General features: G+C 40.0%; 1 protein-coding gene across 13 annotated transcripts in view; it reads right to left on the reverse strand.

Moving 5' to 3' along the window:
- Positions 1 to 14587, reverse strand: part of myo18ab (myosin XVIIIA b) — a 207556-nt gene that overhangs the window by 73826 nt on the left and 119143 nt on the right. For all 13 annotated transcript variants that reach the window (XM_055012350.1, XM_055012349.1, XM_055012348.1 and 10 more), the window contains 4 exons: positions 13168 to 13354; positions 12126 to 12330; positions 10399 to 10508; positions 6490 to 6555 (listed from right to left, as the gene is read on the reverse strand). In XM_055012350.1, the coding sequence (XP_054868325.1) occupies positions 6490 to 6555; positions 10399 to 10508; positions 12126 to 12330; positions 13168 to 13354 (568 nt within the window). The remainder of the gene's footprint in view (positions 1 to 6489; positions 6556 to 10398; positions 10509 to 12125; positions 12331 to 13167; positions 13355 to 14587) is intronic.

The following is a 14587-nucleotide window of genomic DNA, read 5'->3' on the forward strand; positions in this document are numbered from 1 at the left end:
AGTTTCAGAGAACTATTGAGTTGGAAAAGAATTGTTTCTAAATTCCATCATGGAATGAGGACACAACAAGGGAAAACCCACTTGTCACTGCAACAAACTGACTTCTATGTCTGCCTGAGGTATATCCAGTTTGTCTGACTCAACTGATGGCGTTAAGCATGGATGGACTGTCAACTGACTAGGCACTACCTAGGGAATCAGAAGCTCTAGGGAGTGTTTTCATCAAACCAGTGATGCCCTAATCTAATTGAGAGTCCTTGAATACTGAGTATGTGAGTTCAGTACTATGTCTTATTCAGGATTTATTCTCTCTATAGATTTACTCCTAAATATTTTTTTAAACTATTTTATCCACTGTTCATAAGTGCAACACCCATTCACCATTTGATATACGTCAACTGAAACTCATACTAAGAACATTTAAAACTGACATGCGATAAGGGCAAGAAAATGGCATATTCTCATGAGATGCCTTGCTCCAGCTGACGGTGTGGGCTAATGGAAGAAACAAAGATGATGTTGCTGTGATGTACCTCTCATTCTGCTTGCCCCTCCTAAGCTCTCCACCGTTGGTGCTCAACAGCTGTCTATTCCTGACCTACATCAAACTCTGACAGCGTTTTGTCTATGGCCTTCGAGAGTGATCAACACTTGGGCTGACAGCACTGTAATAAATTATGCTTGAACATTTGAACCTTCTGTATTACAGTGGAAGGATGATTAGCTGAATTGCTCTAACTGAGAGCAAAGTATAATTTTGAAGCGATAACTCAAATACCATCTGACGAATGGAAACCAGTAAGTGACAAGGCCTCAGCAGTGTTTGTCTTGTGTTTACTATGTCCGAATTTGACTTTATGTTATTCATGCTTATATCATTATGAAATCCTTGTAAACGTTTTACCTACACAATGGGAAACATCATGATGCTTGCAGCATGTTGCTTAATGTCTTGGCTGTCCACATCAGCTATCTCTTTAATTTCTCTAGCTTAATCACTATAGTCTCATTCCCCATCTCCATGTCTTTTGCTGATGTTTTGGACAGCAGTTGTGCTACTTCCTGAATGCCAATGAAAGCACAACTTCAGTTTTGACTCTGAAGAATGATGACAGACTGACATGGGGCCCCTGTAAAAGCCTAAACCATAATGTTTCTAACTCCTTCACGATAATTTGTGTCTGAGGAGAGACAGCGCTGTGTTTCTGCACCCTGAATTAGCTGCCAGCTTTTTGTGGAAGTGGATTCATTAAATAGAGCCAGAGTGAGGTTTTGTCCTTCTGAGGATGTGACTGTTTCTACCTGACTATAATTTTCAAAATTGGTTAAGCAAAGGGTGAAGTATGGCCACAGTTTAAGCTTGCTGTTTTGATGTCTTGCAGACCTTGTGAGTCACTATAAAACATTTAGCAATGAATATTTACCCAGATTGTGAGCATCCCAGGTCCCAGGCTTATAGTCACTCTATTTAACAACTTATCCTATTTACAGCCCTAGCAAAATGAAAAGGTTCTTAGGTCCACCATATAGCTATCAGCACAGTTGGCCCACAGCAATTGTTCTGAATCCATGGTTCAGCTTGGACCTCTCTGTCTGGAGGCTGCCTTTGTGGGTCTCCTTTCTCCCACTGTTCTAAGACACGTAGGTCCGATTACTTGGAAACTCTAAATTGCCCGTAGCTGTAATTTAATAATATAAATGGGTGAGCTGGGACGGGCTCCAGCCCCTGCACAAGAAAAACAGCCAGAGATACTAGATAATATTTAAGGCCATGCTCAGTAAAATACAAAAGGCAATGTTAGACTGCACAGTTAGCTCACCTCAAATTCTACTAGGACTCTGACTTCCCATACATTTAACAAGAGGCATTTTGATATCATCTACAGAAGTTTACAAATGATTTTACTTCATTAATACACAATATGTGGGGCGCGTGTGGTGAAACGATAAAGTTCCAATGGGTTGGCATGAACACAGAAATATATCCACAGAGTAAACAACAATGCCCATGTATGGCCTTGTATGCAAAGTATGCAAGTATGCAAAGGGATAGCAACATGTATATCCTGAGGTTAGAGAGAACCTGTTACAAGCAGCTACTGTCTGACTATCTGTGCCTCAGAGTCCTGCAGTGCTTTTGCGGTCACTTGGGAGATTCACTGTTTTGATACTTGTGCCTTGGTATTATGAGAGGTCCTCCTGTTGTTTGAGGTGGAGTTTCAGTAGAGAGTTGTAGTCCTGATGCTACAATGCCGTTATTATGGATTAATTACCAGCATGTTGTTAATCAGCCAGGAGAATCTGGTGAAGTTGAATACAGCATAGTAGTCCTGTTCTCATATGTTATGTTTACTGCCACAGAGAGATAATGCCTTGTTCAGGACCCAGGACCGGTCAGCACACCAGAATGTTAAAGAAGGTTGCCCTTGTCTTTTTTAGATAGGTTTTGTTTGTTTTGTTTTTATTTATATGGCTTTTATTTTTTTCAGCTTCTCATACCTAGACAGTTAAACTTTAAAGATCCTGACTTTTTGTTATTTAATTTTAAACAAGCAGCCTGTACAAAACTGGTTCTCTTGTTTAAATAAGGTTTTCTTATCCGTTGGCAAACTCAGGCCTCGTGCTTGCACTTTTATTTGAACACTTTAAATAACGTATAAGCTTTTTGTTGTGGTTAAAATAGTGATTAGGAATGACTAAGTTATCAACAGTTGAACTTTTTTTTTTTTGTTCCCTCCCACCACATGGATACAACCATAAATACATTTTGCTCCAGTGCTCCGGTTGTGGGCAGATGATGTCAAACTCGCCTTGGAGAAAAAAAACACATCTGATTAACATTAACTGCTGTGCTCCTCAGAGACCCATTTGTCAGTGTAGGAATGGTTTAGTGATACCAGGCAGAGAGCCACATACAAGCTGGCAGGAAACCACAAAGACAATTTGGCAATGACAGCTGGGTCTTTAACCAGCCTAGAGAACATACACACACCTGCAAAGCCCCGACGGCATGTGTCATGGGTGACACTTTGATAATGAATTAGAGTCAAAATAAAACAAGGATATAAAATTAGTATTCTATTCTCTCTAGCTTGAGAGATTAGCACTAAATATAAAGAAGATTACAAACAGGGTGTTCACTTCTATGCTTTTATTCCATGGCATGTTAGGTAATTCATACAGGATGTCCTGCTATTGCTGTTTGAGCACACAAGAAAAACAAAAAAAAAAGCTCTTCAGTAAGGCCGGGTGATAGGACATAGAAAAATGTATCATTTTCAGTAAGAAGAAATAGCACGTGTGTTGCTGTTTGTTCTCCATCTGCTAAACTGCTACCTACAACCCAACCACTTCCCCACCCCCTCTTTTCCACTCTCACCCCAACCAGACGAGATGGATGGGTGCCTGGTTCTGTCAGAAGTTTTTATTTTTTGTCCTTCCAGATAAAGAGGAAGTTTCTGTTCCTTCAAAATGTGGCCAAATACTTGCTGAAAATGAATCCAGAGGAACTTAGGATTCCTTTAGGGTTTGTGAGGTTTCCCTGTTAAAAAGTTTTAAGTCTTCACCTTACTATGTGACGTGCGATGAGATGACACATGCGGTGAAGTTCTGCCATATGAAATTGAATTAAATTGTCCCAGTGCCTATTCACTGTTTTGCCATAGATTTCACGGCTGGGAAAGGTGTTCCTCCATGTGATGGTTTGAACTGCTGATGTTTGAGACTGTCTGACCATGTTGATACCGATCCTCAGTGGAGGTGCAGAAATAGCCTATCTGCTTTTTCACTTCTCCACTAGTCACTGTGAATTGTATATATTGAATTCAAGCTGACCCATTTGTAAAATTGCTCCTCACAGGCATTCAGTTGAGTTGCATTCAGCTTACTGCTAGCTTTCACACCTATGCATGGTTGACAACGGGACGATCCAATGGCCAAGCAGTGAAGGCCCTGGTGAAATTAAAAATCTGTCTTCCTGTCTGACTTCAGAAGTCAACAGCACAAAATGTGTTAGATATCTACATCAACACTATTGTGCTTTTTGTTTTTTAATTGGCTGTCACTTCCTGAAAGACATAACGAAGTGGAAAATTGTTTCACTACTCAAGCAGTGTATCTTATTCCCCAAAGAAAGGTAGCACTCTTCTTCAGCAGCATGCCCCACTCTGTGGTTTGCATCTTTGTGAAGAACATTCATACTGCAGCAGGATAATGACCCCAATCATTCCCAAAAAGCTTTGGATAAAATACCTGTCAAAACACTGGACCTCCACCTCACACAACATTTAGGAGGCACGTGACGACTGAGAAGGCCAAACATTCCTGACATGACAAGAAGCTTTTTGAAACATGTGAGGATATGCAGCTCTGAACAAACTGGTGAAATCTGTGCTGCTTGCGTGCTGCTGTCATTGTTGGTGCTTTTAGCGGACTGGTCTGACTGGTCTGCAGCTATGCAGCCCCATACGCAACAAACTACAATGCACTGTGTATTCTGACACCTTTCTATCAGAACCAGCATTAACTTCTTCAGCAATTTGAGCAAGAGTAGCTTGTCTGTTGGATCAGACCACACGGGCCAGCCTTCCTCCCCATGTGTACCAGTGAGCCTTGGCCGCCCATGATTCTGTCGCTGGTTCTCCACTGTTCCTTCCTTGGACCATTTTTGACAGATATTGACCACTGCAGACCAGGAACACCCCACAAGAGCTGCAGTTCTGGAGATGCTCTGATCCAGTCATCTAGCCATCACAATTTTGTCCTTGTCAAATTTGCTCAAATCCTTACACTTGCCCATTTTTCCTGCTTCTAACATGTCAACTTTGAGGACAAAATGTTTACTTGCTGTCAAATATATCCAACCCACTAACAGGTGCCATGATGAAGAGATGGTCTGTGTTATTCACTTCATCTTCCGGTGGTCATAATGTTAAGCCTGACTGGTGTAGTGTAAATGTTGCTTTAAACTTTTTCAATCAATAGCTATAATTATTGATCATTTTGATTATTATTTTTTATTTTAAAAAACACAAACAAAAAGTTGATTTTCAAATGAATTCTTTTAGTCTAGTCTCTGGTCTAGTCAGGCCAGTGTGAGTGCATTGCTTAGGTTGAGGTGGTCAGGAGACAGGGTCGTGTGAGTGTTTTGTCCGTAAAGCCCATCTTACAATGGTAACTACCAGTCACAGCCTCGACCAGCATAGTTGTGCGGGTGTAGACGGAGGAGATGACAGGCCCAGACAGCCGTTGAATAGAGCGCCTCATGAGATCTGCACAACAGCCACAGGGACACTACAAAACCGAAGGATATGATAGGCTGTTCATGAGCAAGAGGGAGCAAGCTTGGGATTTGTTCATGCAATCAAACATATTATCACCCAGGCCTATCATGTGTAAAAACACAATTTACTGTGTATTTAAGTATCTTTACTAGTGATCTCAGACTTTTTGGAACAGTGGTGGAATAATCATGTGGTATTCTTCACTTTGATGTAGCTGATCTATTCAAAATGACTGTCACACTGAATACGGTACACAGTATAATTAGACAGTAAGAGTGTAAAAGGCTCAGTGTGTGGGTAACCAGTAAATATAATATGAAACAAGAGGCATTAATAATATTAGCAATATGAGTAGCACAGAGCAAAAAAGTTCCAAACTGAAACTTTATCTGAACTTGGAAAAACAAGCAGACTGACTGGCACGTACCAACTCTCAGGCAAGGTTAAACTCGCTGCAATATCTGCCAAGAAACTTCTCTAATTGACAGCTTAAGGCACTCAGTGTTCTTTATTCCACAGACATTCACAGATCTAATTAACAAAACTATCTGCCTGTGTTTTTCCTTGTGATTAGTTGTTTTTGTTTTTTAATCTCAAAAAGTCTGTCCATGTCTGACTGTCTGACAAGGGTCACAGACACAGAGAGTTGCAAAGATCAGCTCCTGATTAAAAAAACAAAACACACCAGGAGTTGTGAAGGTGAGAATTGTCACTGCAGTGGAATGAAACATGACCAATACAACAGTGACTTCTCAATGCTCCCCATACCTTTTTCTAGAAACGTAGGCAAGGAAAATGGAAAATGTTTCCTAATTACCTTTTCAATTGCATGAGTCACAGAGTTAGATCATGTTTAGACAACACATATGATGCACCTGCTGATATGTGCAGGAAGTGCTGTTGTAAACAGACAGTATTTTAACATCGAATGCAAAGGCAGTAAAGTAGAGTAGAAGTCATCAGGATTTATATTAAAAGAATGAGCTCAGAGCAGCAGCATGGAAAGTATGACATGAATTACCACTATGGAGGTAGGTTGGGTTTGCAATAGCAGAAAACAGCATCAACATAGAACTAAAAGCACAGAAGTACAACAAACTGGGAAATGTCTTAAAATGTGTTAAAATAAATACCTTTATCGAGTAAAGGTCACAGTTCTTTTGTATATAAAGTGATGAAAGATGTGCATGCATGTGACTTCACTCACCCTGCTCAGCCCCATGTGGTAGGTGCTCTTCTCCAGCTCCAAGGACTCCAGTAACTCCTCCACTGCCTAAAAAACCAGCACAGAAAGCAGCCAGTAGTCAGACAAACAAAAACAACCCCAGTTTGTTCGGGGCCTTACCTCTGCATGATGACATGATCTGCCTACCTAAGTGATGCTAGCTTGGTGCCATAGCAACAAACACCAAATACCCTCTGGCATAAGCTAACACAATCACACACCTTTCCTGATCTGCCCTGAGGGACTTTAAACAAAAACAGGTCAGATAGCGCTCCTCAGGTCCCTTTTCAGTCAGGTTTCATCCATCTTGTCAACTGAACCTTTAGAAGGCAAACTGAAGTCTATTTGCCTGCTAGGGAAACAACTCTGAGGTTTCTGAAGGCTGATACTGAGACTGACAATTAGCAATCTTAATAGCTGATAGTGTGCGTAAGACATTTAGCATTTTTGCTAAAACTGGACTTAAAAGAGAAAAAAGACACATTTTTACTCCTCTTGAAATAGGCCCTCAAGGTTTGGCTATTCTGAGAGGGTTGCTAGGAGTCTGGCTTAAAATGTAAGGCTTGTGATAGGGTTTTTTCTAGCGGAAAGACAACAGGACATTTAAGGTACAGTATATCTTCAGTTTTGGCCCTGTGGTTATTTGTGATAAAAGCAAATATGTTTGTAAATGTGATACATTTTGCAGGCTGTACTAGAAAAGCAGCAAAAAAGAGAAACTACACCACTGGTCTATATCACATCCATATCATGCACAAGGATTTTTTTCGTGAATTATTTGTGCATGAGTACACAATTTAAATCCCTGTGGGAGAGACAGACATCTGAATAGTTCTGACATGAGGGAAATGCTTTAAATTTAGTTTGCTTCTCTAGTTTCACCTTCTAATCGATGCTGTTGAGTTTTCTATCTCTCTACCCTTTTTTAGTATATAGCAACTGGTTACAGATGGGACTGTAGCACAGTGTCAGCATTTAGTCCTACGGGGCATTGAGCACAGTGGGCAGACAAAGCACAGGATTACTGTTGAACTTTGACCTTCACATTGTATTTGGGCACTGTCAATGGAAAGTATGCTCAAATAAAAGAAATTCTAAAGTCTGGCAGCATGCACACCCATGTCCACAGAGGGATCCTGCATGGACTCGATCCTCTCTGATTTAGGTAGATGAATCATGATCACCTTAGCTGACACGCAGACGCACATGCATGAATTGGCCTCAATATATACAAAACTTTAAATGTCAGGTTTAAGGGATGGGTCACTGAACGGAGCACTGGATGATGTGACAGATTTCCTTTCTGCTCTTTGTCTGTTTGGTCTGAAAAGCTGTTGGAAGGCCCAGCATCTGGCTACTGATAACATGGCTACATCATGCTGTATTAACAAAAAACTGACAGAACTGGGCTGCAGCTGCAGAAAAACAGAGTTTATTGTTTGGGGAAAACATGTTCGGTCAAACTCTTTCTGTTGCTTTCTTTTTCTCTTAAAAGCAATCTTTCATATTATTCCTTTAAGTATATGCTATCTTTATCCTTCACACCACCTCCTTTCATCCATCTTCCTTGCTTTCTTTCTTTTCCGTTGTTCGTTCTCAACTCCCCAGAAGACTGGGTACTGTTACTGCTTTCTGAGTGAGTTGTCTTCTCTCAGCTCATGTCCAATGAACTTTGTCACTTTATTGCCAGTTTGCTGAAGTGTGGTACAAGGAGTAGCGCTTGATTTCATTCATCAGCTTAATTCATCCAGTTAAATCTTCTCCTTTCCACACTTAACTGACATGTACAAAAAAGAGGTATTCAGCTAACCAGATCTGTTTTAAGTTTTTAAGACTCAGAAGTATCTTTTAAAACATTTTATACATTTTAGATAAACCTTAGCATATCAGGTACAGAAGGCCTGAATGGAGAGATGTTTGTCCTCCAGCCCTACCTCCCACTCAGAAAGGCAAATCACTGCTTTGTGTAAAACTGCTATATACTGGCTGAATAGAATGCAGTGAAGACATTAATCATATGCTCAGGGATGTTCCTAAACTGTTCTGCCTCCTATACAAAAGAAATGGAAAGATAATGAGACACGAAAAAAGAGGAAATAGATGAGGGAATGGGAGGGGAGAGGGAGAGAAAGGAGGAAAGAAAGAGCTCTTCCTACCGCCGGTAATTAATCAGTACAGTAGCCGTATGCTGCCAGCCCGTGCAATCATAATTAATTACACACAAGAGTGCTCTTGGAGCAGGAAAAGGACAGCGGAGAGGAGAGAGCAGAAGGAGAAGAGGAATAAAGGGATCCTGTTCACACTGGGAGATTAGAATGTGGAGGGCAAGAAGAAAGCTACTGAATCTCTAGACTATACTCTTTTAAAATTCCACGTTTTCGTCTCCGATTTTTTTACTCCAGTGATTTATTAATGCACTTTCATAAATTCTGAAGACTTAAAATAAAAAGAAAGATCAATTTAAAGCACACTATGGCAACCAGCTTGGGTGGATAAAGTAAATAGCTGGAGTGTGATTTGGAAATGTATCACACAGTTTTCTTTAATATAAAAATGAAACCCACTGTTAATGTTATAACCTTGTTATATTTTAACTGTAATCTAAAATTGTATGCCTCAGTGTTGGTACAATGTATTTCCAATGGCATCAGAAATTATATTGAATATCAATGTTTTTGAAGGTATTGCATCAAACCCCCAAAGCATCTCAGTCAGGTGTTTAACCCTCTGAACCCGAAAACCTGCTGGCATGCAAGATTTGAAAGGTGTGTTTTCTTTTTTATTGTACCAAGAAGATAAATCTTTGTATTTTCAACTTTACGATAGTCTTTGAGCTACTCACTTGTGACAAATCCAAGCATAAAGATTGACATTTCATCAAAATAACTTCATTAGTTAGTTTTACCTAAAAAAAATAAATAAACCTCACACACTAAATCAAACACTGAATTTGTCATACAAAGAAATGTGTATGACTGAAGCCTGATGTATCTTCCTCTTTGGAGAGAAACAGAGCTCCATTGCAGTGCAAAAACTCATCGGTGAGTGACACCTTCCTTCATTCCTATTAATACACACAGACTTCAGTGTATTTTGATCCAGTCCCAAATACACCATCTTCCTGCCCTTGAACTCTCTAGAGAATCCAACATGGATCCATCATCCAATTAAAATAGTTCCCAGTATGTGCACTGTTTTCCCATGTTTGAGTATTGTTTGTTGAAGACTTCATTGACAAGCTGTTTTCAATAGGAACCAGAGGGTTTAGGGCTGACACCACAGACTAACACATGTTGTTTTCAGTCTTTTCATGGATTTACTGATGTTAAAAACCTTGTAAAATAAAAACGGAGCTAAGGTACACAGTAGGTTTTTGCATCATTGGGCATAGATTCCATACTAATATTCAGCATGTTGTAATTCAAGTGATCTGCTAGGAATCTTAATTCTGCTCCTTCCCCTGAATCGATTTTCAGGCTTTAGAATATCTATCCCATTATGGGGGATTTTAACAAATGACAGGGCTTTTGACCAGTCAGATGAGATGGTATAAATGGCAACAAAATCAGGAGTGAGAACAGGATGTCAGGGTGTAATGTTTTAGAGTGCAATGGATACCTGTCCCACAACGCATCCAGTTCAAAGTCCTCCTTCTGACCCACAGAAGGACGAAGAAAGAAAAGCTGCAAGAGGAGACCTTATATGTTCAAGTTCTGCCAATTTGTTGTTGTTGGTTATTTTTCGTTTTTCAGATTTCTGCCTGCAGAAGCTTTAAGCCTTAATGCAGTGATCCAATATGTTGGACAGAGAACATTTCTATCATGTCAGCGGTCACTGTCCAACTATTCACATCAGCACTTCAAATTATCACTAACCCTGCTAGAAACTCACCCTCTTCTCATCTGTGACAAGATAGTGGCGGCCATGCTTCTTGGTCAGATGAGGTGCCAGGACATCAAAGCGCCTGCGGAACTCAGAGAACACCATGTGGTCTGGGTATCCTGGAGGCAGGTAGGAGCAGAACAGAGATGAGAGCACAGAGGTTAAAGAAGCGTCTGCAGCTAGTAGTGTGTGAAAGAGTCAACTTTGATTTTCAGGACAAATACAATTGGAAACACACAAGATCAAACAAGAAATACTTGTGTGATTTTTGCTGCTTTTAATCGATATGCTAGAATATTCCTCTTCGTCAAACTCTGGCAGACTGGGAGTTCTGCTGACAGCCAGTATTTTGTTCTATCCACAGACATTTTTGGTGCCATCTATAAACGGTACAAACACATTTTGCTCTAATGCAGCCCCTATCATCACACTCCCATCTCCAATGCTTTGCTGTCAGGATTACGTATTCACTGCAATAGTCCTGACCAGTTCCACGGCAAAAATGTTGGACCGCATGCGAGCCAAACAAATTTATCTTAGTCTCATCTGGCCAAAGAATATGATCCCAATATTAATCACATGCCCGTGATCACAAGTGTATTCGCTTTTGTGGAATTGAATTTCTTTAATTACAAACAACTTTACTTCACATCAGATACACTGAGGGCTCCTGCTGTACTTTCACCAAGGTTGGTGGTTACAATAAACAGTGGTCAAAATCAAAGCAAAGGAAGTCCAAATATCCTGACATTTAGTATCTAGTGAATACGTAACTTTTATTTCTAATGCACTTTTCATAACCAGAGCAACCACATTAGAACAAATTTTGTGTTGAAATACGAAAAATATACTGTAAGTCAATGGAATGGAGTCAACATGGGATGTGGTCTTCAGTTTTTGTCATACATCTTGCTCCTGCATGCTGCATCAACAGCTGCATCATTGAGACAGGTAAATAATGGTTTGCAATAGTAAGGCAAGAGGAAGAGGTGGCGTGGATCATTTGTGCTTTAAGAATACGTTTTGACTTCTGATTTGTAAATAACAAGCGTTAGCATGACTATAATATGCTGCCTAGTTAAAGTAGCCAAAAACAACTGTTAGATTTGTCCTGTTAGCTGGCTTTCGTCTAAGATGGAACATGATAACTTCAATTTTATCAAAATTATTTTGCAGGGACAAAAAAAGTAAATAAATACCAAGCTTTGATAACAGCAAGGCAGTAGTGCAGTCTATGAAGATTTTTAGAATAAATGTAACATACCGGTGTCATCAACGCAACAGTGACAAAATGAAGTGTTGAAATGCATTCTATGATATGGCCAAGAGGTGCCAGATGCAAACAGAAGAAAACTGGGCCAAGTACTGAACTTTGCAGGACCCACAATCCAAAGAGTAGTGGACTAAATAAAAGTATGGCTCATTTGAATCTGTTCTATCAGTAGAATGAAAATAAATTTAAAGCAATTCCAGTTCGGCAAAAAGGCCCCACTATCTCCACCATCTTTAATCTTATCTTGCACCCAATGACATGTTTTATTTGATTTTACCATATGTAAAAGGTTCAGATCATTATATTCTACACCATCACTATGAAACACTGCCTTTCTGTTAAATATTGTCACACAACCTGTCTGACATCACCATGACAACATTAGGGTTACATTTTCTTTAAATCACTGTAAGTTGAACTGAAAAAAATTTTCCCATAAAGGTTTTCAGAATTACTTCAATACCTTGCCTATGGATGCGCAGAGCATCCAGCAGCTTGGATCCCCGGAGCTGAGCTCTGAGAAGGCCCACGTCCAAAGTCATAAGGCCTGAGTCTGGGCTCTCTCCATGCGTCACACGGAGATCACCTCCTCCCACCGCCTCAGCTTTGGGCAGCAGGCAGTGGACAAAGTGAACCTTTGAACGACGCACCATGTCAATCAGAGCATCCTAAGAACAGAGAAGAGGTGACTCATATCAGTCTCTGCTTGCAAAACAGTCACTGCAACAACATCATGTACCTTTTAGTGGTAGAAGCTAACATTTTCTTCACATTGTGAAAGTCGATCTACATTGTGCAAGCGGCCTGCAGTAGCTGCATGAAGCAACTCCAGATTTTAGGTAAAGGCTCTGCACACCTACACAAGCATTTTCAGTCACTCTGGCAGATTAGAGCTCTGGTTGTTTAAGTCAGGTGGAGCTATGCTGTTAAATATCTGACACCAAGCTCTGTGTACTAATAAAAAAAGATAACAGAACAACAGTAAGCTGACCTTGCCCTAACAAATATTGCAAAACCAACAGAAGCATGAGGAATGTCAGTCAATGCAGTTTGCACATGCCCACACTGTGGGGAAGGGGGGTGTATTTGGGAAAAATTCTATGAAACCTCTTTGTGGGTGTACTACATACATTATTATATCTACAATTTACAGTTTCGTTTATGAGACAAAGATGTGAACTTTTGTTATATAAAAGAAAGCAAATTTGAATTTTTTCCTCTTATATTCCAAAATCTTTACAAGATTGTGAAAATTTAAAAAAAAAAAAAAGTAAAGCAATAAGTAAACACTTTTTGTTATGATCAGTCAATTTGAATACCCTGTTTAGCAAAATCCCAAAATGTCAACCCAGGTAACTGTTGAGGTGATGAAATCCAATTGTGTATTAGGTTGATTTACAAAATATCAACAACAAGCTGAGAAAAAAAAGGGGACTGGTTGAATTATTCAAAACTGTCAGGAAATGAAAATCTAGTTTTAAATCTGAACCGTCTCCACCACTTACCACTTGGAGCTTGACCTGGATGCATAAACTCTTCTTCTTAACAGCAGCCATGCCTGTGGTGAAGGTCTTCCTCATGCTGGTGGCTCGTCGCAGGGCGAGCTGGGAGCTGCCCTCCAGACCGGCGATGGAACCCGACAACACTGTGGCCCCACTGGCCCGGCCCATAAACAGCCCACTGATGTTCTTCCTGTGGTGGCAGAGGGACAGATGGCATTAGTGTGGCTGCACATCAACCAAAGACTGACGCTACAATATACAGGGAGCTAATCTCATTGCATTAGGAGCATATTCAACTGTTCGGAGACTCACATGATGGCCGGGTGCTTCATTTATATGGCTTATTGTGTTGTCTGCTGCTCTCAAACTGTGGATCTCACTCAAATCATGGAAATGTAAATCTGATTTTGAGTAGTTACTTAGTTACCAGTTATTCAAAGTTGAATTTCTTGCTTTTCATAGCAGACAAGTTATTTGGCTTCAGCTAGACCACACTGAAATATTAATTTCCCAGAGACAGTTTTTATGAATATATAAAGGACTAGATAGAGAAATAGTTATTTAAGTAATAACACAGATAATACACACATTTCATTCAGTGTAGCATTGAGCAGTGAGTGGCAGCAAGCATATTTTAAAGACATTTGACTTTACTAGTAGCAAATGTGACAGCTACACCCTTTTCTGACAAATTTTTGACATTTTAAAATACAAGGGATATGGGACATCACTGACTTCATTAATCCATTAAAGTGATGACATTCTGTCATTCAAACATAGATCCCTTTTCCGTGAATGTGAATTCTTATAGCTTCATGCAGAGATAACTCCCACAGTGTCAGAGAGAGACATGGTACACACGAGATGTGTCATTCATACCAGATTAGACAATACACCAAATGATGTACAACACATAACAAGACAAAAACACACAAATGAATGTCAGGTTTTGAAACTGTCCAAATAACTAACAGCCCAGTTTATTTCTGATGTCTTAAACAGTGAAACCGAAACTCATGACTGAGCTAAGGACATCTGTGATATAACAAAGCATTTACTTGCAGCTCATAAAGTGTGACTGTGTGTGACACCTCACCTGTCTGAGATAAAGAAAAGTCCAGGGTAAGACCTGTTGTTCCATCCTGATCGGCCCCTTTCTATGTCAGAGATAATTTAGAATAACAAAGTTTCTGCTGTTGCTCCAGGCATACATGTGCCCAATTCTCTCTCTTTTGAAACACTCGTGGATCCTTTTGCTGTGAGATGATGCAGGTGTTTACTAAACTCAGAGGAAATAGTCCTAAACAGCTGGAAGTAACAAACTAAGCTGCAATATTGTGTGTATGAGACACTTCAGCTGTCTCATCTTAAGACACGTAAGCCTACACGTGTGACTTGTCAGATTTAGGCCTGAACTTATCTG

Source organism: Amphiprion ocellaris, chromosome 7 (genome assembly GCF_022539595.1).
Source record: "Amphiprion ocellaris isolate individual 3 ecotype Okinawa chromosome 7, ASM2253959v1, whole genome shotgun sequence".
In the NCBI taxonomy this organism is placed as follows: domain Eukaryota; kingdom Metazoa; phylum Chordata; class Actinopteri; family Pomacentridae; genus Amphiprion; species Amphiprion ocellaris.